Source organism: Archocentrus centrarchus, chromosome 22 (genome assembly GCF_007364275.1).
Source record: "Archocentrus centrarchus isolate MPI-CPG fArcCen1 chromosome 22, fArcCen1, whole genome shotgun sequence".
NCBI classification, from domain to species: domain Eukaryota; kingdom Metazoa; phylum Chordata; class Actinopteri; order Cichliformes; family Cichlidae; genus Archocentrus; species Archocentrus centrarchus.
Genome location: NC_044367.1, coordinates 17,046,909 through 17,074,495, shown reverse-complemented (window position 1 = coordinate 17,074,495; position 27,587 = coordinate 17,046,909). Strand labels below are relative to the sequence as shown.

Sequence of the window (27,587 nt, the reverse complement as noted above, 5' to 3'; positions counted from 1 at the left end):
TGGGCATCACATGGCCAGCAGCCCAGGCGGCTGAAGGGGCAGAACGTGACCTGTATGATGGCAAGAGGCTCCCTCCAGCCTCACCACCTGCAAAGCAGCTTCTGCCAGCAGTGCCTGCTTGCATGAAAGAAATGAGTCGCTATTGGTCTAGCCCTTTTAAGAGCAAGCTTCCTACCCAGGGCTGCTCTAAGCTGGAGATGCAAGGAATGGGTGAGCTGGGGCTGACCGGACCCCCAGCAGTTGAGCCTTCAGTGGCTTATCACCTTCACCCTAACCGCAGGTCAGTTTCAGCTTCTTCTAATATTTCTCTGCCCAGTAAGATGGATCGCCTCACCGCATCCATCTATCAAAGGATGTACAAATATTCAGCACAGTCGGTGTGTTCCCTTAATGCGGTTACACTGCTGTCAGCTTATCAGGCAGAGATTTTAGAGGACATGGGCCGTCAACTGGACTCGGGGTCTCCAAACCCGGCCCTCTGGGATGAGATCTGTGTGGTCAACGATCTCATCCTACGCTCCTCCAGGGGAGCAGTCCAGGGTTGTGGGCGTGTAATGGGTCTTGCAGTCTCAGGTGAGAGAGCTTTATGGCTAAACCTGTCAGGATTGGGAGACACTCAGAAGGCTGAAATCATGGATGCAGCCTATGACCCAGCCAAGGGTCTCTTTGGCCCAGCTTTGGAGAAAATGAGAGAGACAAGCACTCTCAGAAAGCAGGAGGGAGAAGCTTTCAATCTCTGCTTACCCAGAAAAGTGAACCCACAATCTCACCAGGTGCCTAGAGTAGGCTTCGCAGCAGCAGCTGCAGCCGTGAGGGGTAGGCAGAGTGGGGCTAAAGTTCAGAGGCAAGCGGCAAGACTGCAGCCTTCCCACCAGGTCAAGGCAGAAAACCCAAGGCCTTGGGGCAAACACTCCTTTGCAGCAGCTGCTGCAAAGAACCGAACGTCACACCCCGGGGAAGGGAAGAAGAAGCGTTCAGCCTAGCAAGCCTGCAACGTTGTGCATCACCTCTCTCTCCTCCCTCAAAGAGGAGGAAGGTGCTGGAAGAGGCAACCACACCTCCCAGGGTTCATGGTTCAGAGGCTCCTGGGGTTCCCAGTTCATCAGGAGCCCTCTCTCGGTTCCCACACCTAGTTCAGAGAGAGGAGATGTGGGGTCAAAGGTCGCAGTGTCACCATGCACTTCCCCGGTTTCATTATTCACTTCAAAGCAATCTATCAGTGTCACCAAGCACTGCCCAAAGTTTTCAGACACTTCATTGTGTTTCGGGGGTTCAAAAAGAAATAAAGTGTGCATTCCTGCAACCAGGCAGTTTGCCAAGGGCAGAATGTCCCCCCAGTTTAAAGAAAATAAAAAAAAATGAAAGAAAGTCACTGTCATGTCACTACGTTCCCTGCGGAGGGAGCTGGCGCTCTTCGCGAGGGGGACACCTCCATGCGGGAGGCAGAGGTGACGTCACACGTGTTCATGGGCCCGCTCTCTGCGCGGCTGGAGCAATGGCGCGCATGCGCAGTCCATCCCTGGGTTATGGCCACCATTTCCCAAGGATACAGGCTTCAGTTCGCAATGAAACCACCGAAATTCAACGGAAAGTTGATTTCAGTGGCCAAGGGAGAGTCAGCAAGCGTATTGGAGGACGAAATTGCTTCCCTGTTACGCAAACAGGCGATCAGAGCGGTCCCGAGCGAGGAGGCTCAGCAGGGCTTTTACTCCCGCTATTTCCTCATTCCAAAAAAAAGAGGGTTCCTCTCTCCGGCCCATTTTAGATCTACGTGTATTGAACAAACACTTGAGAAAGTACACGTTCAGAATGCTCACACACAAAGCGCTCTGTCGGGCCGTTCACCCAGACGATTGGTTTGTGACAATCGACCTCTCAGACGCATATTTTCACATCGCCATTTATCCTCCACACAGGAAATATCTCAGGTTCGCCTATCAGAACGCAGCATACGAGTTTCAGACTATCCCATTCGGGCTATCATTAGCCCCAAGGGTGTTCAGCAAATGTGTGGAGGCAGCGCTGTCTCCGTTAAGGAACAGCGGCATCAGAATATTCTCTTACATAGACGATTATCTGATATGCTCCCGATCGCGGGAGCAGGCGATCAGAGATTCCAGGGTGGTGGCAAACCACCTTACGGAGCTCGGCTTCAAAATCAACCTGGAAAAGAGCCGCTTGAAACCCGCACAGTATACGGAATATCTGGGGCTCATTTTAGATTCCAGATCTTATCGTGTCACGCTTTCAGAGCGCAGGATCGCATCCTTCACTCAGTGCCTCTCCCTCTTTCAAGTGGGGAAAGTCGTGCGTTTCCGGCTCTGTCTCCGCCTCCTCGGCCTTATGGCCTCGGTAATAAATGTGGTGCATTTGGGGCTGCTTATGATGAGGGATTTTCAGCGTTGGGTCACGTCCCTACGTCTGTGCCCTCACCGCCATCTCGGTCGCAGTGTAAAAATAACACCGTCATGTATAGCGGCTCTCCAACCTTGGAGGAACCCAGCAGCTCTTGCGGCGGGAGTACCTCTGGGCGCGGTGTCATCCAGGATGACCCTGACCACAGATGCATCTCTGTCAGGGTGGGGCGCAACCATGATGGGGAGGGCAGTAAATGGTGTTTGGTCTCGGAGGCTCTCTCGGGCTCACATCAACATACTGGAGCTGCACGCAGTGCGCTTAGCTCTAAGGCATTTTCTGCCGTATCTCCAGGGTCGACATGTTTTGGTGAAAACAGACAACTCTACAGTAGTTGCTTATATCAACCGCCAGGGTGGTACTCGTTCCCTGCAGTTGCACAGACTGGCCAGGGAAATAATTGTGTGGAGCAGCACAAAATTCCTCTCCCTTCGGGCAACTCACGTGCCGGGTATTCTGAACAGGGGGGCGGACCTCCTGTCCAGAGGGAACCCGTTGTTCGGAGATTGGCGACTTCACCCGCAGGTGGTGGAGCAGATATGGCAGAAATACGGCCGGGCTGCCGTAGATCTCTTCGCCTCGCAGGAAAACACACATTGCCCACTGTTTTTCTCCCTGTCAGACCCAGTCGCCCCACTGGGCATGGACGCTCTGGCCCACCCATGGCCAGACACACTGCTATATGCCTTTCCGCCTCTCAGCCTTATCTCTCCAACCCTAATCAGAGTGAGAGATCAGGGGCTGTCGCTAATTTTAATAGCGCCACGGTGGCCGTCGAAACACTGGTTAGCAGAAATAATTCAGCTCCTGGCGGGCGAACCGTGGCCGCTCCCCATCCGCCGGGACCTTCTGTCTCAGGCGCGAGGGGAGATATATCATCCTCACCCAGACCGGGTGGCTCTGTGGGCCTGGCCCGTGAAAGGTCGAATTTGAATGCTGCGGGTCTGCCTCTGAAGGTTATTGACACCATTCAGAATGCAAGAGCTTCCTCCACACGCTCTCTTTACAGTTGTAAATGGCGTGTTTTTGAAGAATGGTGCTATGAAAGGCAGGTTATCCCTTTTCAGTGCTCTGTGGTGGAGTTGCTGTGTTTTCTTCAGGATTTGCTGGACGGAGGGAAAGCTTTTTCCACAATAAAGGTCTATTTGGCAGCTATTTCAGCCTGCCATGTGGGATTGGGTGATAAACCTATTGGTCAGCACCCTCTTGTGTGTCGCTTCATGAAGGGGGCACGCCGTAAGCTCCCAGTCTCAAGGCCACTGGTCCCATTATGGGATTTATCACTGGTTTTGGATGCACTCTCCTACCACCCCTTCGAGCCAATCGAGGCTGTAGGGTTGAAATTTCTCTCACTTAAAACCGCTCTGCTGCTGGCTCTAACTACAGCCAAGCGAGTTAGTGAGTTACAGGCTTTGTCCATTCACCCCTCTTGTTTACAGTTGGCCCCTGGTCTTACTAAAGCATGCCTGAGGCCAAACCCAGCCTTTGTCCCTAAGGTGATAGAGTCATCATACAGGTGCCCCACAGTAGAACTACTGGCATTTCACCCCCCGCCTTTTTCCTCTGTAGAGGAGCGCAGGCTTAACACATTGTGCCCTGTGCGGGCCTTGGGGTCATATGTGGACAGAACAGCTGGGTTCAGGAAATCTGATCAGCTGTTTGTTTCCTGGGCCCACCCCCACAAGGGCAGGCCTTTGTCCCGCCAGAGGCTGTCTCATTGGATTGTAGAGGCTATAACTCTAGCCTATAGCTGTAAGAGTACTCAGCCCCCATCGGGGCTTCGAGCTCATTCTACTAGGGGCATGGCTACATCCTGGGCTTGGTTCAGAGGGGTGTCAGTCCAGGATATCTGTGCAGCAGCGAGTTGGGCTACACCACACACATTTGTGCGGTTTTATAGACTGGATGTCGCTCAGTCATCCCTGGCTCAGGCAGTCCTGGAGTCTAGTGCCTCAGGTCTGAGCTGAGATCCTGGGCAGCACTGGAGCACAGCTTCGGGAGGGCTGGCGCAATCCGGGAGTGGGCTATATCTCCCATAGTGAAACACCGAACGAAGTTAGAAAAAGAACGTTGGGTTACATAACGTAATCCCTGGTTCTTTGATAACAGAGTGAGGTGTTTCACCATCACTTCCCTCCTTGCTTGGGCACGGAAAGAAATCTGCTTAGAATGAGTAGGGAGGAGCTGGTCAGCCGTGATAGTAGGAGGGGCGGGGCCCTGAGCACGGCTTGGCAGGTCTGTCGCAGACAGACGTGGTGTCATTGGAGCTTCCGTAGTTGGTCACGCCAAGGCGATTCCCATAGTGAAACACCTCACTCTGTTATCAAAGAACCAGGGATTACGTTATGTAACCCAACGTTCTTAGGAGTATATGCATATATCTAGTACCTGGGCCACCACTGCATCTAGTTGCTGCAGCTGGGCAGTGAGTTGGCTCATTTTGTCTGTGTAGCTCCGCTCTTTTTCGTCTTGTTCGGATGTGAAGCTCCGCCTCAGGTCTCTAAGCTCCGCCTCCTTCTGCTCTTCAAATTCCGTCTTCAAAGAAAACCGTGATGTGAATAGATTAATCCAAAGATGCAGACTAAAAGCTAAAGTATACTACAGGTTTATTCATTCTAGAGATCTTTGCACTGACTGGCTTATAGCTGACTACTGGCTTGCACATTTCAGATGGTGAAATGCTAAAAGTCCGGGGAGGGGAAGGGAAGGGTGAGAGAGGAAAAAAAAAAAAAAAAAAAAACAGCACTAACTTCAGCCTTAAAACCTTCTGCATCAGAGGATAAAAAGCTTAGATCCATCCCATTTAGCCACTGTTCAGATGGCAGGAATACAAACACATGCACGTCACAGCAGCACAAAGATGCAGAGAACAGCGGGACAGACGGACATGAACACTTCTACATATATGATGGAAGGATTATGACAAAACTGGTTTGAATAAAAGCCCCAGTGGGACAGAGTCCAACAGTAAGAACTATCCCTAGGAATGAACTGGTGCAGCTGGAGCTTAGAGGCCAATGGCATTCTACCCATCACACACATGCTCTAAATAATCCGGAGCGATTACATAATGTTTGAAACATGCACTGAGTCGAGTCGGGGGGGGGGGGGGGGGGGGGGGGGGTTTAAATAAATAAATAAACTAGGGAAGATCATTAATGCATTTTCCATTGTTTATATGGAATAACATGGCTACTTCAAAGCTGTTTAGCAATAATAAAGATCTTAATCAAAAAGGATATTTCAATTCTAGTCACAACATTTCATTTCTCCCAAGCAGCTTTTTTTTTTTAACCTTCAGTTGATTAATCCTGGCCTGCAGCCGTTCTTCTGATTGGACTTTGAGGAGCTCCACCTCTTCTAGGAAGTGCTGCCTTTGCCTTGACGACTCCTCTTCAAGCTCCCTGCGACATGCCTCCAGTTCCCGCGCAGAGACTCCCTTCAGCTCCTTCAGCAGACGTGTATTTATTTAATACCATAATATGCAGTTAGTCAGAAGGTCAAAATTTTAGTGCTTCTGAGTCAACAAAATCCAAATAAACACTCTACAGACAAAGAGCATTATAAAGGATCAACAATGAGTGTAGTCTCTTCACTAATGGACTTTTAGAACCACCGAGACAAGAACTGAGAGGCAACCATTATAACAACTCAAAATTTAGAGAATGGGATGTTCATTCACCCCATTTTAAAAAAGGGTTTGCACACACACACACACACACACACACACACACACACTGAGTGTTACGCACACACCTGCAGCTGGACTTGGTGCTGTTTGATTAGTTGCTCTTTTTCAGCAGTGTAGGTTTGCGAGAGCTCCTGCAGAGCAGCGGTGTGTTGCTGCTCAAGCTCTAAAACCTGCAAGGGATACAAAAACAAATCCTTGTTTCTAATCATTAAAACATAAAGCAGTAACAACAACACGCCCTGTAACAGAATGGTGACTTGTCCAGGATGTACCCTGCCTCTCACCCTATGGCAGATGTGATAGGCCCCAGACCCTCCACAAACCTAAATTGGATAAGCGGAAGAAAATGGATCGATCGATGGCTGGATGGCTGGCATTAAATCATCTTAAAAGGGAAATTAACAATGATAACATGACGTACATTTAAAATTTATGACCTCACAGTTACAGTGATTGCACTGTATCACCAAAGTAGTATTGTTCAACTATATGGAGCATTGCCTAGGAAGGTCAGATTTAGAGTCTCCTGATTTATACTGCATTTTTGACTTGTTTTTATTTGGTTACCCAGTCCAGCAGATGTAGCCCCTTCTGCTGGGCTTTACTTTGCATTTTAACATATTAGTTTATTAATTTTTTAAAGACTACAAGCTAGAAATAACTGGCAGCAATCACAATATATGATTTTTAAGCAGGGACCACCTGTTTGTTGTAGCTTGCATGTTTTCTTGGGGGGAAAATATGAAATTATAGATCATTTGTTGACATTAAAACCTGCCCAGTAATGAGCTGGTACTCAGATATTTGGATTCAATACATTGGAAAACCAAATATAATGTAGTTTTGATGATTGGACATGTACCTGGTTCTTAAGGGTTTCCAGGGCTTTGCAGTGTTCAATATCCAATGCCTCTTTTTGAGCAGCTAGTTCAGACTGTAAGAATAAACCATGAAAATAAGTTATTCTTTTGGTAAAAGTCATTTTTTTGTATTTTAGTTCGACAGAGGACCACTACTCATCCTTCCTCACTTTGTGAACATGGCTGAGCTCTGCTGCCATGGCTTTAAACTTCTCCATGTGTACATGAGCCAACTCTTTCCTCAGTTCCTCCCTGATGGACAGCTGCTCTGCAGCATGACGCTCCTTTAGCTGCGTATGTTCCAAATTCAGGGAAACTAGACCTTCACGATGCTTCTCCTCAAGCTGAACCATTTCATCATGTAGCGTCTGTGATTATAGAAGACAAAGATATTCAAAAGCACATACAAACTAAGAAACTGGGTATTTATTTCTGTGGTTTCTGTCTCCTTACTTGCACTTCTTTCAGATAAGTGGCCTCCAGAGTATCCATGTTACTGAGCATCCTCTTTTCTAATTCATCTTTCTCCTCCTGGTGTTTGCGAGTCAATTCTGCTTCCAAAGCCTCTAACTTAGTCCGATTAGTCTCTTCCAGACGTTCAAGGTCTTCCTTTTGTTTGGAATTGAGGGCTGCTTCCAAGGCAACAAGCTCTGCATTACGCTTCGATTCAAGCTCAGCTGTTCTAACTGCAAGCTGATCTTTGTGACTGGCACAGAGTGTATCTAGTTCTGCTTTGTGTTTGGCAACGAGTGCATCCATCTCTTTGGAGTGTTTGTTCAGTAGTGTTGCTCTCTCACGCTCCAGATCAGCTTTATAGTTGTCCTTTAGCTCTGCCACAGACACTTCATACTTATCAATTAAACGCTGCTCTATTGCTGTCTTTTCCTCTTGGAACCTGAAAAACAACATTAAAAAAGTACCCAAACTGTTAAAAAAAGAAAAAGAAAAAAGAAACAAGAATTCAAATAGGTTTGAAGAGTAACTAAAATTTCTAAAAAAAAAAAAAAAAAAAAAAAAAAAAAAAAAAAAAAAGGTTTCTGTTTTTGATTTCCCACCATGTGTCCCAAGCTAGTGCACAGTATTGTTTGCAGACTCTCACAGCAAGTGAAATTTTAGTCTATAGTTGGCAATTTTTTTGTACATATAATTGTCCATTTTTAATAGTTTTTCATTACCTATACAAAAGGTAATTTTGCAGGATGCAAGTCCCAGCAGGAAGATCCCAGGATTTTCCTGCTGGGACTGTGGAGGAGATATGTGATATGGAAAAACTGACTTATGCTCTATGGATAAAAGGACATATATACAATAAGCACTGGATGAAATGGCTCACTTACAAACTAAAGGAACCATAAAGAACTGTTATTAAGCAGTTTGGTATTACAAAACTGATCTAGACTGATACTGAACAACCACCAAGGCAGCACAGTGCATTGCTGATTGTTGCTGAAATTGCCACAACAATCAACACTCTTGATCTCACATAAGATCTCACCTCTCTTGGGCTTGGCATACGCGTGTCTTAACCTGCTCTTGAAGGAGCTCTTTAAATTCTACAGACATACAGTCCTTTGTCTTTTGCAGCTCTCCACTGTAATGGGTCTCCACCCTCTGTTTTAACACCAGAACCTGCGGGCCTAAAAGACAGACATATTACAAACTGATGGAGAACCAAAGCATAAATGTATTCAATTTCCAAGACATGATCTAGCTAGAAGATGTAATTCACCAATATTTGTATTTATATTAAAAAAAAAAAAAAAAAAATGTATTTGAGCCCTGCACATTCTTACCCTCGCCCTTTTCCAGCACATCCTGAAGAGACTTCATCTTCTCCTTCTCTTCATGAAGTGCTTTTTCAAGGCGTGCCTGCTCCTTCGCCATCTCCTTGTCATGGTCTGACTTCAGATTCTCAGATTCATACTTCTCTTGCACTTCTTTCAGCTTGTTCATATTCTCCTGAGCTTGATTTCTTTCTATTTTAAGAACTTCTTCAAGGTGAGCAAGCTCCTGTTTCATCTGTAGTAGTTGGAAGGAACATATTAAGTAATTGTTACTAAATCAAAGTTCCTCACTGTATTATTAAAATCAGTATTTTTGTGTAACTACACCATGTGCTGGTCAGTTGTCTGTTTTTACTGCATAGGATGCTTTCTAGTATGAAGGAATACAGAAATACCTTCTGCATGTTCTGGATCTCAGCATCATGCTGGTCGGTGAGGGCAGCCACTCTGTTCTCCAGAGTGTAGATGATGGTCACTGCTGTCTGGAGCTCCTCAGTGTGACACCATATCCTGTGTTCGACCTCAGCCTGATTACAATCACAAAAATCACTAAGATTATGGGCCAAACAATGCAATCTTAAATTTGTTCTCTATATAATTTTTCTTCTCACCTCAACCTGCATCGCTGCCTCAAAACGAACTCTGGTAAGCTCTAAAACAAAGACATTGAAGTTCACAATTTTGGAGCATACACACACAAAAATTTCATCAAAGTATGTGAAGGACCTTGGAGATGGTCATCAGAAAGTTTGGCTCTGAGTTGCTCAAGGTCCAAAGCGTGACGAGTCTTCATCTCCTGCAGTTCTTCATAGTAATGATCAGTGAGGTCTAACCGTACCTGATATGCAAGTTACAATATACAGCAAGTTAAATGAAACTTAAAATATCAATTTAATAAAATATTGAACATCTAAGTTGGTGTCTCACCTGCTGCACCTCTTCCTTCAAGGATAGAGTCAAAGAGGATTGCAGACTGGAAAGGTCCATTGTGTGTTTCGCCTCCAGCTGAAGCCTCAAACTGTCAAGCATTTCCTGGATGAGGCACGGGAAACAAAGAAACCTCCCAATCAATTACATTTAACATGTATCAACTTCAAATGTAACTGATAGCAGCTCCCATTTAACATGTGAATAGCTTACCTTGTGTTTCTCCAGTTGAACAGTATCAGAAGAAACATCCTTTTCCCCTTCAGCTTGAGATTGAGACAGAGCACTGAAACAGAGACCGCAAACTTGAATATTCACCTGACATTTGCAGTGCATGAATCTTATTTTTATAGCCAGATAAACTGAGATACCCATCATCCGTAATTTTAAGCAGAGAGTCCTCCAAGGCACCTTCTACCAGCTTCAACTGGAGCAGAGCAATTTCCTCCTTGTAGCTCTCCTCTGTGGCGTGCAACCGCTTCTCAAAATATCTAAGGTAGGGTGAGGGTAAAACATGTATGCATGTATAATACAGCGAGTAGACAACTAAACCTATTTTAATGAAAACCATAATTCAGATATCAGTTTACATTAAATGTTAATATTGCATGTGTTTCCAGATGCTTGCTTGTACTGATACCTCCTCAGGCTTTCCAGCTCAGCCTCATTTTGTTCTTTAATTTCTCGTTTCTGTTCATTAAACTCTATCTTTAGGCGTTCAATATCTTCAACACGAGATGAGCGTGCTAGCAGCTGCTCCTTAAGCTCTGTAAAACAATAAGTAGACAGGAAAAGGCCAGAACACAATAAGTCAATATACTTTGATTTGATGACTATTTTCCATTCTTCTGTAATTTAATCACTAAGAACAGGTCTTGCTAATTAAGTTTAATGTGCATTTTTGTCTTTTATATTTTTGCACGTGGTAGGTCTTAACTAGCACATTTGTGAGAATGTAAGGAAATGCTGCATATGGGAAAAAATAAATGCAAGTGTCAGCTTGGCAGGCTTAGTCTTACCACCCAACTCCTGACGACTAGTTCTCATGCTCTCCAGCTGGGTCCACAGTTGACTTACTTCCTCTTCTGAGCTCTGTTTGAGCAAGTTCTTCTCCTCCTGCAGCTGCAAAAGCTGGTTGGTAAAGAGGAAACGTTTATGAAATTCAAAAATTATCCATCAGGACTTTAAGATATAAATGTTTCAAAGTAATTGTTATATTAATAATCTAATGTTTGAAATTTCTGGATAGTAAAAGACTGTGAATGGATTGTATTATTTGACATTTAAGACTTAGATGGGTTGCAATTTTAACACAGTCGTGTCTGTCTTCACCTCTAGTTACAGTAAACCATTATTTTTTTTAACCCCCACTGATGCAGGCAGGGCATGAATTCTGCTGATGTTTAGATCATTAAAATTCCACTTGGATCCTTTTTTTTTTTCTCTTTCTTTTTAATAATTAACACACACACACACACACACACACACACACACACACACACCCTAAACTGAAGTGGGACATGCCAAAGACTCTGAGAAGCTATGCAATAAACTAACCTCTTGCTGCAGTTGCTGCTCCTTCTCCTGTAGGTGGAGGGCTTGCTGCTCTTTCTCCTGCAGCAATGTCTTATGAGTAGAAACTTCCTCCTCCAGGGAAACTATTCAGGATTTGCAACATAGCAACCAGAACAGCGTCAGTACCATCATTCATTACTATGCATATACAGATTGCAGATTCAAATTATGGATTTAGAGGACTGTACAGTCTTGATGGAAGTTTGTACTGTTGAAGAATAAGGGGACGAACTGTAGAAGAATGGACTCACAGACTGCAGCATCTCTCTCAGCCAAGGCTCGTTTTAACTCCTCCTCTAGTTTCTGGGTCTGTTCCTTACTGGATGTTTGGAGTTCCTCCAGTCTGGCTAGTGTCTCCTGTAGCTCTGACTGGTTCTGGGACAGAGCTTCCTGAGCTTCAGTAAGAGCTTTATTGGTCTCAGTGAGAGAGGCCTGGGTGCTGGTGAGTTCAGCCTGGGTGGAAGTGAGGCTGTTCTGGATCTCTGAGAGGGATGTTTGAAAATTCGCCTGCATGGTTTCAGCATCTTTCTCCCACTGTACTCTGAGATCCTGAGGGAAGGAAAGAATAAGGCCAAAATGAAGTGAAACAATAAATAACACCACACAGTGACAAGGTAGTGCATATTTTTAAAAGCAAGAATTTAGAGTGATAAAATGTGTTTTTTACATATATTAAAAAAAAAAAAAAAAAAAAAAAAATTATGAAGCTTGACCTGTATGTCTTTGACCTGCTGTTCATCCACAGAAGCCCTCTGCTGAGCAACACAAGTCTCCCACTGCTCCTTCAACTCTTCTGAATATACATGAGAAAAGATTAAATAGAATTCATTGGGAACTGGACAATTAAATCTGTCTTTTACTAAAACAAAAAACAGTTAAAGAATGAAGATCACAGAGCAACTAAGAAGATCATGTGTGTAATCACCCATGTCTTTTTGGTGCAGCTCATGCAGCCTCTCCTGCTGCTCCTGGTTCTGCCTCTTGATCTGATCCAGTTCTGACTGATGGCGAGCCCGCAGAAGTGCAGTTTCTTCATCAAATTTCTGCTGCATAGAGGCCTGAATCTTTATAAGAGCAGATGCCTGCTCCTGTTCCAAGTTTACTTGAGAGTGTTCAAGATGTGACTTGTGGGCTGTGGTCAGGCTCAGATGCAGGGCTTCAAGCTCAACAGCTTTTTGCGCCTAGAGAACAACACCACATTTCACTGACTTAAATTATGTAAGGTGGGGGGGGTGGGGGTTAGAAAACAAAAATATTTTACAAAATGAAGATGCTGACAATATTACAGGTTGTGAATCTGCATATAATATACCTGAACCTGCTGCAGTTCAGCCTGGTGAGCGGCCTCCATGCTCTCTCTCAGCTCCAAGGACACCTCTGTCCTCAGCTGAATGACTACCTCATTGTGTTTGGCATTAAGCTTTGAGATCACCCGCTCGTGCTCACGTTCAGTTACCTATCATGAAAACACAGCCAGTAAAAGCTAAATATACAGAAAGTGGTGAAAGTCATCAGAGCAATTCACTGACAATGCATTGAAAACTCCACTCACTGATACCTGTTTGATTAGGCTGATCTGTCGCTTCTGCTCTTCCTCCATACTAGCCTGCTGCTTCAGCAGCTCTGTCTCCAGGTGAGTATTCAAGTCAGAAATCTAAGGAGTCATGCAGATGATAATTTTAACAGCAAGTACTAATAATTCCAACATTTAACCTGACTCCATTACAAATCTAACAGCAGTTTGTGAATCACACCTCCTGCTGATGTTTCGCCATCAGGTCTTTTATCTCCTGCTGATGAGATGCCTTCAGCTTTTCTGTAGCCTCCACCACAGCCTGTGCCTGCTTCTCCAGTAGAGCCTTCACCTCTTCTTCCTTCTCCTTCATCTGCTCCTCCAAAAGATGCCTTACGTCAAATAGTTCTTTCTCCTTCTCCTGTCTCTCCTCTTCCCATTTTTCCCTCACTTCTGCCAACTGTAAATAGGATTTTGTAAGTTAAACACTGGACAACAGTATTTCAAACTGATTTACATTCAAATCGTGGCACATCATCTCTCACCTCAACATCCTTGGCTTTTAGCAACTTCTCAAATTGTTCAAGTTCCTCCTCTAGTACTTGTTCCATTTTTTTAATCTGTTCATCCATTTCTTCTTCTCTTTTGCTGTGCTCCTCCCTTTCCTTCACAGCCTGAGCCTCAGCCTCCTCTGAACAAGTCAGCTTTTCTCTCAGACAGGAGATCTGAGACTCCAGTTCATTCTTCTCCTTTTCAGCACAATGCAGACTGTCAAGGCTCTTCTGCAGCTCCTTCTGCAGTCTCTCTACCTCTGTTTGGACATTTACAATCTGCATACGTGTCATTTCAAGCTCCTTTAAAACTGTATCAAACTCTGTAGTCTTTTGACTCAACAGGGTTGATGCAGTTTTATGCCCACTTTTTGTCTCCTCTAGTAGTGCCATGAGATGCTCACAGTGGGCCTTGAGAAAAGAAAGATGGAAATTGCCTTAATCATTCACATAATTTTCTCATCAAGCCCCCATTCAAAGTCTTTTAGTATAAATATTACTGCTGCTGCAAAGGATCAGTTCTGTCAATACAACTTAGGTTAAGAAAAAAAGAAGGATAACTGTTCAGAAACCTATTATTCTAATAATAATTAAATGCATTATAATTATTGTACACTTATTATATTGGCATTATTATTGTACACCTATTATACCTGTAGTGATTGGAGCTGGTTGTCATCTCTGAATTCCCGGTTCTCTGAGTCTGCAGTCTGCTTTATCTCCTGCAGAGATGATATGAGCAGCTCCTGCTGTTTTTGATGAGAACAGAGTGCAGTTTCCTTCTCTTCCTTCAGCTCTCCAACCAGTTTTTCTTCCTCATCTAGTGGCAAGGTAGCAGGTATGAGCAGGGAAGTTTCAGCAGTGATTTTAGTTTCCTTTACTGTCAACATTACTACATTCTCCTGTTTCCTGTCTTCTAATAAGGCACTGAGCTTGTTCCTAAGGCTGTCTTGTTCGTGGGCTTTCAAGTTCATCTCCTCCTCAAATTGTCTCCTCTTCTCCTTTTCTTCATCAAGCTCCTGGAGAGCTTCTTTAAGTTCTTCGGTTACTTGAGCCCACCTGGACAGACAGACAGATAAAACCGTATATCACTTTACAGTAAGATATAAATTTTAAGCCCCAGTAAACCAGTTTTCATCCAAATATTTGTTGTTCTAATGTAGTCATCTATTTAAAATCAATTTTAATGTGGACATTTTTCAACATCCATCTTTAGATCACCATTTAAAAAAGCTGGAAAATATTTAATCTGATTTAATACAGGTATGTAATTTACATTTAACAGTTTCCTTAATACAGTAAGATTTACTTCTAAACACAATAGCACTATCATCGTTATGTAAAGAGAGCAGAGTTTTCAGAGTCAGAGGAAAGACTTAGGATTAGGTCTGTGTAGATTCTCAGTTATCCAGGTCATAGTAGTCTCTGGAGCTTGAAAAAGGCGACTGGACTTCTTTTTGTTTCTTGAAGACGTTTCACCTCTCATCCGAAAGGCTTCTTCAGTTCTCGACTCTTACCTCACACCATCGCAGAAGAAGTTTCTACATTTGTGGACAAAGCCCAGCTCGCACAACACATCAAAGGCAAGGAAAGACAACTACGTAAATTTCAAACTCTGCAAACCAAGGCATACCATTCATCTGTTAACAAACAGGACGACACGATAAGCAATGGAAACCAAGGAAAGTGGGTGAAGAACCTATCAGACAGGGTCCTCACCAAACCAGAAGAAAATGTGCTAGCCAAAGGACTCAACTTTGCCATAGCCCCACAACAGCTTCCTATAGTAGACCTCATCACAGCAACAGAAACCGCTATAAGAAATAACAAACTTTCTCATCCTGTAGCAGAACAGATCAGGATGAAAGTTTCAGCCACTCTCTCCAGTGCAAGACTTCCTCCATCCAACCTCACCATTCAGGAGAAGAAGGCCATCACAGCCCTAAGCAAGGATCAAAACATCACCATACTGCCAGCCGACAAGGGGAGGTGCACGGTTGTGCTGAATTCATCGGATTACCACAACAAAATTACTACACTCCTCAGTGACAACAATACTTATGAGGTCTTGAGACGTGATCCCACAAGCAACTACAAGAAAAAAGTTGTTTGCTGCCTGCAACAACTTGAAAAGGAAAAAGCCATTGACCGCCCCACTTACTACCGCCTGTACCCTGGAGAAGCCACTCCATGCATTTATGGACTCCCAAAGATCCACAAAGAAGGAGTCCCACTTCGACCCATTATCAGCAGTATAAACTCGGTCACCTACAACATTTCCAAACACCTCGCCACCATCTTATCACCGCTTGTTGGCATCACACCCCACCACATTGAAAACTCTACAGATTTTACTAACAAGGTCCAGAATCTTGTACTGGATCCAGATGAAACCATGGTGTCCTTTGATGTGGTTTCACTTTTCACTTGCATACCTACAACTGAGGCAGTGGAGACCGTCAGAAGACGACTACAGGAAGACGATTCCTTACTGAACAGAACCAGCTTCACCCCAGATCAGATTTGTGCACTTTTAGATCTCTGCCTTACCACAACATATTTTAAATACAATGATGGATTCTACAGACAGAAGCATGGATGTGCCATGGGCTCCCCAGTGTCTCCCATTGTAGCCAACCTTTACATGGAGGAAGTGGAAAGTAAAGCTCTTGGTTCTTTCAAAGGGAAGGCACCTAGCCACTGGTACAGATATGTAGATGACACCTGGGTCAAAATCAAAACCCAAGAAGTAGAAGCCTTCACTCGTCACATTAACTCAGTGGATAAATACATACGTTTTACCAGGGAGGACACCAGAGATAACAAGTTACCATTCCTGGACTGTGCGGTGCTTATCGAGGAAGATGGAAGCCTCAACATTGAAGTTTACCGGAAGCCCACACACACAGACCAGTATCTCCTCTTTGACTCCCACCACCCTCTGGAACACAAACTTGGGGTGATCAGGACCCTACAACACCGTGCGGAAAGTGTTCCCTCTAAGGCAGAAGGGAAGCATAAGGAACACACACACATTAAGAAAGCCCTCAAAACATGCGGTTACCCCAATTGGGCCTTCATCAAATCAGCTAAGATGCACAGGAATGAAGGCCAAACACAAACTACAGAGAATGGGAAGGACAAGAGGAACAACATTGTCATCCCATATGTGTCAGGCTTGTCAGAGAAACTCAGAAGAATTTTCTCCAAGCATGACATCTCAGTATACTTCAAACCAAGTCACACCCTAAGACAAAAACTGGTTCATCCCAAGGACAAACCCGCCAAACACAAGATCAGCGATGTAGTGTATGCTGTTCAGTGCAGTGAAGAATGCTCGGACCTCTACATTGGTGAAACCAAACAGCCTCTTCACAAACGAATGGCACAACATAGAAGAGCCACCTCGACAGGACAAGATTCAGCAGTACATCTGCATCTGAAGGAAAAAGGGCACTCTTTTGAGGATGCCAATGTCCACATTTTGGACAGGGAAAACAGATGGTTTGAAAGAGGAGTGAAAGAAGCCATCTATGTCCACTGTGAACAACCATCATTGAACAGAGGAGGTGAATTACGTCACCAACTTTCCCCCGCTTACAGTGCTGTCCTGAGCTCCCTTCCCAGACGTCTCAACCCCCATTCACACCTTTGTTCCAGTGACCTCAATAGGCCACAGGAAACAATGGAGCGGAGTCCTAAATTGGTTTCAACTGAAACCACTGATTAAATATGACCCACGCCCCCTTCACACCTGGGCACATGTGTTCAAGCACATGATCAATAGAGGGTCATAACCACCTCCAGGGGACTACGCCCACAGGGGTTTAAATACCTGGGTCTCTCCACCATTGGTCGAGAACTGAAGAAGCCTTTCGGATGAGAGGTGAAACGTCTTCAAGAAACAAAAAGAAGTCCAGTCGCCTTTTTCAAGCTCCAGAGACGACTTAGGATTAGCCATTTAATGTCATTAACTTCATTACCTGCCCCTTGCCTCCTCCAGCTCTTCTGCACTCTTGATTACTTCCTCCCTTAATACATTCAAATCCCTCTCCTTAAGGGCCAGCTCCTCACGGAGCTCGTCACACTGCTGACTCAGCAGTTCTTTTTCCAAGTCAGTGTCCTCAAACTGCTGCTCAGACACTTCACCGATCTCCATCCCACCACAAGCAGAGTTGTGAAGCCACTGAGGGTTGGAATCATCAGCCGGAGAAACGGAGTGCTGTGAGCTGGAGATGTTTTGGCTGTTGTCGTGTTCTTCAGGTAGACGGTTTGAAATTGACAATAGAGGCTCATCTCCAAACACTTCACTGTTCAGCTCAAAACTGAAGAGAAGCACAATGACAAAGTGGAATTGACTAATAATAAATACTCTAAAATAACTGATGAAGTTCCTATGTAAAACAAGCATGTAGATAGTGCAACAATAACAGCTGCTCTCACCTGCGGTCTGCAGAGATGTCCAGTTGAGTGCACTGTTCAAAGCTTTCATTTACCATTGAAGACTTCGAGTGCGCAAGGGGAGCCGAAGACAAGTATCGCTCCATCAGAATATCTCCAGGCACTGATTTGCTCATAATGACCTGATCAGCTCCACTTTCCAGATTAGCCTCATCTATGCTGGCAGTCTCATCAGAGCTAAATCCAGCTTTTATCTGGTTTTGCCAATTCTTAGACACTTTGAGTCCTATTACCTCTTCCTCCTTGAACTTTAGTTCTTTCTCTCTCTCATCTAACAGCTGCCTGATGTGCTCGACCTCCTCTCTGTGCTCCTCTTTGAGCCTTTTCATCTCCTCCTCAAGACTCTGAAAACAAATGGCAGAGTTAGCAAGCTCCTCACTATATCTCCTCTGAGCATCTTCTTCCTCCTGAAGCCTTCTCCTGAGCTCCAGCAATTCTCTGTTGAGAATCTCTTTCTCCTCTTTGTATTGTTGCATCTCAAGGCACTGACTTTGGAGTTGGCTTAACTGGGTGTGGAGGTTTTGCAGTTCCACCTCCCTCTCTTTTTGCTCTTCTTCTCTTCCTTGCTTCTCCTTCTCCAGCAAAGAAAGCACATGCTTGTTTTTCTCCATCTCCTCTGCTAGTTCAGCACATAGTTGCTGACTGTTCTTCCTTTCTTCCTCCAGCTCAGCTCTCAGCTTGCACAGAACAGTTTCTACATCGGTTTCAACTTCAGCATCTGACTGGGAGCCAGAACTTCCACTTTCTGATCCCCCTAATGGTCCTTCCTTATGACTGATGTTTGGCTCTTGGGAGGATGGTTCATGGCAAGGCTGCTGAATATTAAGGACTTCAGCTCCTGACAGATTTTTGATACGCAGAAACTCCACACTGGTCTGTGTGACAGATAAGAGGATATGCAAGCGCAGTTGTTGTGCATGAGCAATGAAGTGCAAATAATACTCCTGAAGAATAGCCACATATGGTTTGATTGACACTTACCTGCTGGAGCTGCCTCTGCAGTGCCTGAATCTGTCCAGCAAGTGACTGTGCCTCCAGCTGTACCTGGTCTCTACTGGCCAGGGCCTCCTGCAGGTTGGAGCTGAGTTTGGCAATTATTTCATTACGCTTCTCCACAGCCTGCTGTAGCAGCTGCAAAGAGGACAAAAGTATCTGTCAGTCTGATGAGCAATCACATGCATAACTTCACATACTTCCATTAAGTTTTGTGGAACACACTTTCAAGGGTACAGCATGCAGTCCTACTTCTAAATGAGCCTTCTATTTTCTTTCCCCTTGCATGGCTGCCCAGAAAACAGACTAAATTCTTGACTACTTCAAAACAAGCATTTTAGATGCAAATTGCAATAACAAATCAAGTCCATATCATCAGTATTAGCAAGATGTTATATAAAGGGAAATACATATTTGAGATTTAAATTTGAAGTGAACACATGAAACATTATGTGGCATTACATGAAAGTCCATTTCAGGTCCTAAACATTTGACAAACATTCTCAGGAACCAAAGACACCCAACACATTCCTCTACGTACAAACCTTCATATCACACTAAATCTGCTGCTTTTTCAGTGCAGAGCACCCAAGCAGCCATGCAGAAGAGGAGACTTGTTACAATCCCCACGGGAGGGTGATGACACAGAAATTCAAACAGTCTTCCTCACATGCACAGCAATACCATAACAAGACTTTCATTGTCTTAGTGGGCAAACAAAGCATCAAGACAAATCAAACACATCCAATTACAACGTACACAGTGGAGCTGATTTACATAACTGTTCAGCGCTCGGGCTCGGTTACTGTGTGTTAATGCAGACCTTAAGAATATGAGCCCAAGCAGATTGTAGTGTTCATGACAAACCCATCTTGCTTTCTATTTCCAGTTAGGCTAAAGCCCGGCTGAGTTTAACATGACAATGAAGTCAAACTGCTTACTCTAGAATCACTGAATTATGCCATACAAGACAAGGACTTGCAAATATCCGGACTTTACTGGCTCTGCACTATTAGATGCAACTCTTGCTACTTAGCAGCCACTTGGAAACAGCTTCAGGCAGCTAACATGGGCTAATAAGACAAAGCCTTTTATCTAATTAATCCAATCATCACCAGGATATGGGGGGAAAAAATGTTTGCAGAAGCACCAGAAAATTCTGATAAATTTAAAATATTCAATGTTTTGAGTGTTTTATACCACCCATTACATTTATACAGCTTAATCCTGAGTATTGATATGGTCAAAGTCTCTGGCAAATGTAGTTACATCCTCTGTTCTCTTAACATTAATGGCTTATGCTTCCCGGTTTTATTTTTCTAAAGATAACTGGCTCTATGGGGAACCGATCTATGGTGTTATAAAGTTCTCTCCAATTTCCAGCCAGATTTTTAAGTCACACACATAAGAGTCTTGATATCTCATGTCAATGTCCAGTTACTGGCTTTGTATACCTTGAGCTGCTCTTTGCCAGTAAGTGCAGCTAGCTCCTCTTCTCTGAAGTCTTCCACAGGGGACGAGCTTTGCTCTGGGGTGAGAGGCTGATCCTTCTGTTCATTCTGCTGAACCTCTGGTTTTGCTGACATTTGAGGCTCCTAGAGGATTAAAAAGTATTAGAATTAAAGTCTAATTTTACCAATGTCTACAAAAGAAATGTCAGGACAAACTGCATGTGCCACAGATTTCTACATTTAACATTACATTTTACATTTAATTTAGTCAGTACTTGTACTTAAAAAAAAAGCCAGTAAATAGTGTCACAGTTAATCCTGACCAGGTTGCCATGACAACATACCCTACAGGCAATGTGATGGTTAGTGACCCATTTCTGTAATGTATGTTTACAGACAGGGGGTACAGACCACTTGTTAAAGCATACAGTGAATAAACAAAATTAGACACATACTGGGGGGCTGGGGAGTGTGAGCATGAACAGACAATAATAATCTTATGCTCCCTAAATATTAAAATTGCTTTAGTGTTAGTAACTATTACTGATGAGCTCTCTAAGCAATCAGTGTCATACCTCATGGTTGGTGTTGTTAAGCTCTGTGGCACTGGCTGATGGAAGTTTAACTGGTTCTACGTGGCGGTCTTGCGTCGAGTGGTCATTCTGCGAGACAACCTGGCCCTTCCTCTTCTGCGTCTTTTTCGCCGTCCCCGCCCCGTCGCTTTTCGCCCGCTTCTGTCTGAAACTAGCAAGCTGCGCAGGAAGGATAGTGAAAGATAGATGGACACATACGTCAGCACCACCGAGCACCACCACACTATCAGCATGGTGAAGCTCAAGCGTTGAAGGAGAATTGGGACAAGAGTCCAGATTTATCTCCTCAAAGTCAGAGAAATATATACAAAATTAATCAAAAGATTATTCTGAAGTCATCATGTGAACTTCATGTAAAGTTGGTGATAGTCCACAGCGTAGAAAGGAAAACCCCTTATGATGAGTCGGTTATGCAGCCAAAAAAAAAAAAAAAAAAAAAAAAAAAAAAAGAAAAAAGGAACCCAGACGTAGTCCCAAACTCAAATCCAAAATAGACTACACCATAGCCTGACAAGGTATCCAAGTTCAAAATGAGGTGAGGAAGCTAAATACTTTCAAAGCTCCAGAGAACCAAAAACAGGCTGATGAGAAGTGCAGATTTTAGGGACACAGTGGACAACCTCTCAGCAGACCAGAAACAGAGCAAGGTTTAAAAAAGGGCATGCAACTGTCACTTTGCATCTCTCAGCTTATCAAAGCATCAAAATCAGAGATGCAGCTTTTTAAAAGGTCTCTAAAAGTCCTCTGTAGCTATAAAAAGGGAAAAAATATCAAAAATCTAAACGTGAGAAGTTCACTGTCATCCACAGTTTAAAAAATATAATTAAGCTGCAGTATTTACAATTAAGCTACAATATTTAGCTTGAATTCCAGAGGGAACAATTTAGTAGAAATTCACCTCAGGCAGATTGACTGCAACACACCCTCTCCTCTTTTCACTGCCTCTCTCTCATGGCCTGTCTCCCTCTTCTTAAGCAGCTTAAATCAGATTATGGCAGCTCACATTGTGACAGAGACCCTCATAGAGCTTTCCATCAATATCTGACAGCAATCATTGACTTCCTTTCTTGCTGCTGGTTAAACCTGTCCATTCTTCCTTATCAGGCCAGTTGCTCTACTGTCCAGATGTAGATCTCGCAGTCGGCAGCCTACAGCGCAGTCAGCCCAACCTTTCATCCTAAAACTCGCTCCCAAAGCCAACATACGAAGCAGAGGAATCCACAAACTCTGAATACAGGATGGCATGTGTCTAGACTAAGGAAAGAGGGTGGAGACTGGGACATGCATTCACACAGAGAGGAGGAGACAGAACTCTATGTGTGGCGAGCAGCACTGGAGTGTGCATGCTCAATTCAATTTGAGATTACATGGCCCTGGGAGACCTACTTGTTGCTTTATGTGATGACTCACAAGCATGATGCATAACAATGTGTGTGCATGTGCATAAAACCTTATTCTGATCATGTTACTTGAATACGTTGCCACATTGTAGGTTCCGTTTTATACTCCTATAAGTAGCGTGAAATGCATCCATCACTGTACAGTCTTTGTCTTTGACTCCTGAAAGAAGCCTTTTATCAAGTCAACCACACAAATGATTTCCTACCTTAAATTTTTAGCTTTCTTACTGATCACTTAAACCCCACCCAGCCTATATCTATCACTATTCATTGCCTCTGCCCACCACAAAAAACACCATCACATCTCAGAAAGAGAGCAGGATGAGTTGTGTTTAGCCCAAGGCCACTTCCGCCCTACTGAGACTGACTAACATGCTGGCTGAAGCTCAGTGTAGTCAAATTAGATGTAAATGGACCGCTGAAAGCTGCTACTGGATTCTCAACGTCAACATGAAGACACGGTCAGGGCAATCCATGGTGTCCAACAGGGGTCAATTTGCTGTCCATACTGGTGACTGTATGAAATTTGTGCCACACTTGCACAAATCAGAGCTTTCTGATACCACAAACATAGTAAAGGGAAAAGACAGCACTGCATTACCATAGCAACACCATTCATGTGAGACACAAGCGCAACATCCTCCACCTCACCCAATCTCATGGGCACACTGCACCACCTGATGGCCTGCAACTAGCATGACAGCATATGCATTACTATTTTAGGCATTCAGATAATCACTGCAAGCAAACTTCCCTTCATATTCTGTATTGTTGAAGAGCATTGTGTGTGAAAGGGTGACAGCAATTATACCATGGAGCAGAAAAAGCAGAAGAAAGTCATGATTGAGTGCCCAACACAAACAAAAAAGCTAAAAATCAAAGAAACATCCACAAACCCACAATCCACTGACACAAATATTTCCCTTTCAGCCATCACTTTCTATACTTACAGACTGACTTTGAGGCATGCTGGAAGATTTCTACAAGGAAAATAAATGTTGCAGTTGAGTAATTGTTACACTATTATTTTTTTCTAAAATGAGTTCCATCATGAACTTGAGACTGACTACAACATAACAAATGTAGCTACTCAAAAGAAATGACCTAGTTTAAATATAAGTATATATATATAATTCTTAGACTGTCAGTACAGGGCAGGCCATTTTGACTACCAACCCATTAATAACATGGCTTCTTATTAAAGTGAAAACAGCTGCTTAACATTTCTACTTGTAAATACAAGAGTAGTCATTTTCAAACTGATGAAAAAAATAATCAGTTCTTGTACAGTGCTGTGAAAAACCACTTGCCCACTTTTTGATTTCTTTTTTTTAAATATATATTAGTCACACCTACATGTTTCAGATCAATCAAATTCAAGATAACCTGAGTAAAAACAAAATACAATTTTTAAATGATGATTTCATTTACTTAGGGAAGAAAAAGCTATACAAACCTAGCAGTCTCTGTGAAGAATCATGAATTAACTGCAATTAACCATATATTTTTTTTTGAAAACTGAGTTCAATTTTACTAACCTGATGAATCAAGAAATCATATAAACAGAACTGCTCTGTAGGTTAAAAGCTCTCTAAAACCAACACATCATGCCACGATCTAAAGAGACTCAACAGCTGAGAAAGTCATTGACATCTATCAGTCTGGAAAGGGTTACAAAGCCACTTCTAAGGCTATGGGAGAGAGAGCAATTATCCAAAAATGGTGAACACTTGAAACAGGCCTATCAAAATTACAAGAGCGCACTGACGATGGCAGTGGTAGTGTGACAGTCTTGGGCTGCTTTGTTAATTCTGGACCTGGACGACTTGCAACTTTGAATTGATGGCACCATGAATTCTGCTATATACCAGAAAATCCTGAAGGAGAATGTCCGGCCATCACTTTGTTCACTGGAGCTCAAATTCACTTGGGTTATGCAGCAGGACAATGATCTGAAATGCACCAGCAAGTCCACCTCTGAATGGCTCAAATTAAACAAACTGAAGTTCTTGTAGTGGCCAAGTCAAAGTCCAGACTTAAATCCAATTGAGATGCTTTGGCATGACCCTAATACAGGCTGTTCATGCTCAAACTCTCCAATGTGGCTGAATTAAAACAATTCTGCAAAGAAAAGTGGGACAAAATTTCCCCTTAGCCACGTGAAAGAATCAGAAAGAATTTGGATAACCTTTTTCACTAATAATGAAATCCTCTAAAACCTGCATTTATTCTTTACTCTGGTTGTCTTGTTCCTTAAACAGGAAGGAGGAAAATCATATTTCCCAGCACTGTAAATATCACTTAGATACAAGTAAACCCTATTTGTTTAGAGACCTTTTTTTTTTTGGTGGGGAGGGGGGGCAAGAATCGTCAGGATTTTAAAATATCCAAGACTGACTTAGTGAGTAATTCATTTCGGCTTTGAGGCTGTGTTTTAATGCACAGGTAGACCACTTTCCGTGAGCAAACAGATGACGTTGATCTAAGTTGGTGAGAGTTGTACTGGCTGAATAATGCTCAACGTGCATTCAATACCCAAATAAATCAATTACGTGCCAAAAATCTACCATCGGATGCACCTGCACACAGCATAAAGGGAAACTTAATACAAATGTTTAAACAAAAATTAAAACTACATATCACGGTCTATGTAAAAAGCCCGTATGTGTTTACTGCTGAACTACAAGTAACTTATATTTAAAGTGCCTTGATTACTCTACTTCATAAATGATATTTTAATCACTTGTCATGTGATACGTCCAGCCGCGGCAAACTGCGCGGCGAGAGCCTGCAATTTATCGCCCAAAGGTAATTCAAGCCACAACAAATGTGCAGTCATTTAGGCGGTGGGTGTATAATCAGTGGACAAACGCAAAGCTATGACAAAAGAGTTTGCTAAGTGCTAGCATTAATATTAGCATGCGTTACATGTTAGCAACAAACCTTAGCTCTCCCAGCTTCTACCTTCCTCCGACGTTCATCTTCATCCATGACGCGATTTATATAAAGCCGTTAAAGGTTTAAGACATATGTCCTAATTTAACTGAAACGCACGGCACACCTTCCTTCAAAGAATAAGTTGGCCTTTGAGTAAATCTTTACATGCAACTGTCAACAGACAACATTCAATATGGCCGCCAAGTCAACACAGCTCCTCCCTTATCGAGTTTTCTTTTCCTAACCTCCCAATCAAAAACTTACGTTCCTCGCCTTCAGCCAATGAAATTTGTTTGGTTTGAACACAAGTTAACGCTACCGCCTACTTTGTATATCAGTCAAAACTAGCACCCAACTGGCCAATTACATTGCGGTACCAAGCCGCCTAGCTTGGATTGACGGCTCTTGTAGCCAATCATAACTACATAATACAAATCATACCCCCGTCACCGCTGGATGAGGAGTTTCTCATTTAGGAGGCGTACATACGCAGGTTAAAAAACGTTAGCATCGTCCAGATTAATTTATTCATTAAAAGCAGAACAGCAGGTGTAGACATTTTATATGTCTAGATGGGAGTAGCGCGTTTGTAACCAGGCAAAAGGTTTTGAATTTACCCAAATGAGGTGCTCATCATCAGTAGTCGGCAGTCGTTCTCACTACAAGCATCCAACAGAGCATAACGAAAACTCAGAACCAAGTTTTAGGCTTTTCCACTTGACAAATCAAAAGAAATGCATAACACACAAACACACACATGCAAATATATTTGGTAAGGTTTCATTTGGTGTTTGAAGGTTATCTTCACCGTTCCACTCTCACTTTTCTTTGGCAGCACAGAAACCAGACCGAGCTGGTAATGCAAGTCATGGTTCAGTCCAGTAGCAATAAACAGGTGTGTCCAATGGCAGCTACTGCATGGCTTTAGTTTGGCTGAAAGAAAGAAAAAAATTGTACCTTGTGTCTTGGCATTCGCATAACGCATTACTCCAAATGCCAAGACATAAGGTACATTTTAGTCCGTTTGGATAGCACTTAAATTATGTTCATTTAAGCAGAATTAAACATTTTTGCAATGACAACAGTTTTTTCCTTTATCTCATCTTCTGATGGCATGCAACTGATACTGATCAGATGACAAGACTCAGACTCAGTTGCTGAAGAAGAAGGCAGGGGCGGTACAGTAAAGTTGATAATTTCAGATTGAGGTAGTTCCGCTTGCTTTAAACTTCTAATTCTTACTGACATTCAGAGACTGGGAAGCAAAAAGGTCAGCATGGATGACAGAGCAGATTCTCCCCAGTTTGCAAGCAAGATATTAATTATTTTGTTAAATGATTTGAGGAGATGAGGGTAGCAAATGAGCCTGGCTTAATATAATATTTACATTTTCAGTAATCTAGCTGAAATTACTTTCCATGTTTGTAAATGTATCTGGTAGTAAGCTGATATCAGGTTCAGTCTAATACACAGAACATTAACAAAATATTTGTTGGATCTAGAATTGGATCATTGAAGGCAGGAGTCTTCAAGGATATCAGAGTTGTAGGAAACTCTTGTTGGCAAGTGGATGCATTTTTCCATGCATTATGGTGAAAGCAGGACTTGCTTCTTGTGTTTCAAGCTACAATTTTTATTCATACCCATATAAAGTCAGACAAAGAACTTGGAGCTTTTTAATCGGTGTCTGCAGTTCATTTGTGAGAAATTATATAGTGCTTCTGTGAAGCAGCAACATTTGTTAGAGGATCTCTACAGACCTTGCACATGGGGAGGGTAACAAATATGGCACCAATTGCATTTCATCAGTGCTCTACAGCCACCTTTGCTACCTCCACCCAGGTCCATCAACCACCCACCACTCTGCCCTTCCTGCCCTCTCTACCACCACATATAATCCAACACACAGTGAGACATTCAGCACTAATCTCAAATAAACTCAAATGCCCCATATCTTTTACTCTCTTTCTATTTGGTCTGTTAAGTGTATTTAATTTTATCCTCCTGGTACCTGTACAAGATTGCATGAATCACAGTTAAAGTGCTCTGGTAAACTCTCCAACTAAAATAATATTCTCTGATCTTCTGACCCTCTTGTATTATGCTATTATACCAAAACAAATTTGTGTCATATGTGGTTATTGAGGCATTATTACATGTAAACAGACAAATGAAAAAACAAATTGTTACAGGATTTGAATTTTGCATAAATATCCTTTGCAAAATGTGTTAATCTATAAAATTATGGGTTATACATCCGAAAAAGGAGAACCCACATAATACTTTCTCCTCGGGCAACCAGCACAGCAGCCTGTGCAACAACAGCTGTAGATTCTTTAGATTCTTCCATTTCAGCTCTACCCTGCAACACAGTCAGGCAGCTTCAAAGAGGGTGTGTAACAACACTACTTAAGCCTTGTATACCTACAGTATATG

General features: G+C 43.1%; 1 protein-coding gene across 4 annotated transcripts in view; it reads right to left on the bottom strand.

Moving 5' to 3' along the window:
• pcnt (pericentrin) overlaps positions 1–25,360 on the bottom strand; it is a 44,829-nt gene extending 19,469 nt beyond the window's left edge. For 2 of the 4 annotated variants that reach the window (XM_030719141.1, XM_030719142.1), the window contains exons 1-32: positions 25,158–25,360; positions 23,165–23,194; positions 20,797–20,973; positions 20,225–20,365; positions 18,759–18,908; positions 17,760–18,652; positions 17,300–17,641; positions 13,970–14,375; positions 13,311–13,727; positions 13,007–13,225; positions 12,811–12,906; positions 12,565–12,708; positions 12,178–12,433; positions 11,966–12,045; positions 11,504–11,801; positions 11,235–11,335; positions 10,697–10,808; positions 10,318–10,444; positions 10,049–10,168; positions 9,891–9,963; positions 9,678–9,782; positions 9,477–9,588; positions 9,362–9,402; positions 9,146–9,277; positions 8,760–8,985; positions 8,462–8,603; positions 7,420–7,861; positions 7,137–7,334; positions 6,969–7,040; positions 6,172–6,276; positions 5,711–5,863; positions 4,804–4,950 (exon numbers count right to left, since the gene is read on the bottom strand). In XM_030719141.1, the coding sequence (XP_030575001.1) occupies positions 4,804–4,950; positions 5,711–5,863; positions 6,172–6,276; positions 6,969–7,040; positions 7,137–7,334; positions 7,420–7,861; positions 8,462–8,603; positions 8,760–8,985; positions 9,146–9,277; positions 9,362–9,402; positions 9,477–9,588; positions 9,678–9,782; positions 9,891–9,963; positions 10,049–10,168; positions 10,318–10,444; positions 10,697–10,808; positions 11,235–11,335; positions 11,504–11,801; positions 11,966–12,045; positions 12,178–12,433; positions 12,565–12,708; positions 12,811–12,906; positions 13,007–13,225; positions 13,311–13,727; positions 13,970–14,375; positions 17,300–17,641; positions 17,760–18,652; positions 18,759–18,908; positions 20,225–20,365; positions 20,797–20,973; positions 23,165–23,194; positions 25,158–25,205 (6,105 nt within the window). In that variant the 5' untranslated portion in view covers positions 25,206–25,360. The remainder of the gene's footprint in view (positions 1–4,803; positions 4,951–5,710; positions 5,864–6,171; positions 6,277–6,968; positions 7,041–7,136; positions 7,335–7,419; positions 7,862–8,461; positions 8,604–8,759; positions 8,986–9,145; positions 9,278–9,361; positions 9,403–9,476; positions 9,589–9,677; positions 9,783–9,890; positions 9,964–10,048; positions 10,169–10,317; positions 10,445–10,696; positions 10,809–11,234; positions 11,336–11,503; positions 11,802–11,965; positions 12,046–12,177; positions 12,434–12,564; positions 12,709–12,810; positions 12,907–13,006; positions 13,226–13,310; positions 13,728–13,969; positions 14,376–17,299; positions 17,642–17,759; positions 18,653–18,758; positions 18,909–20,224; positions 20,366–20,796; positions 20,974–23,164; positions 23,195–25,157) is intronic. The other 2 variants (XM_030719144.1, XM_030719145.1) reach the window with 1 other exon arrangement.
• Between the last annotated feature and the right edge of the window lie 2,227 nt (positions 25,361–27,587).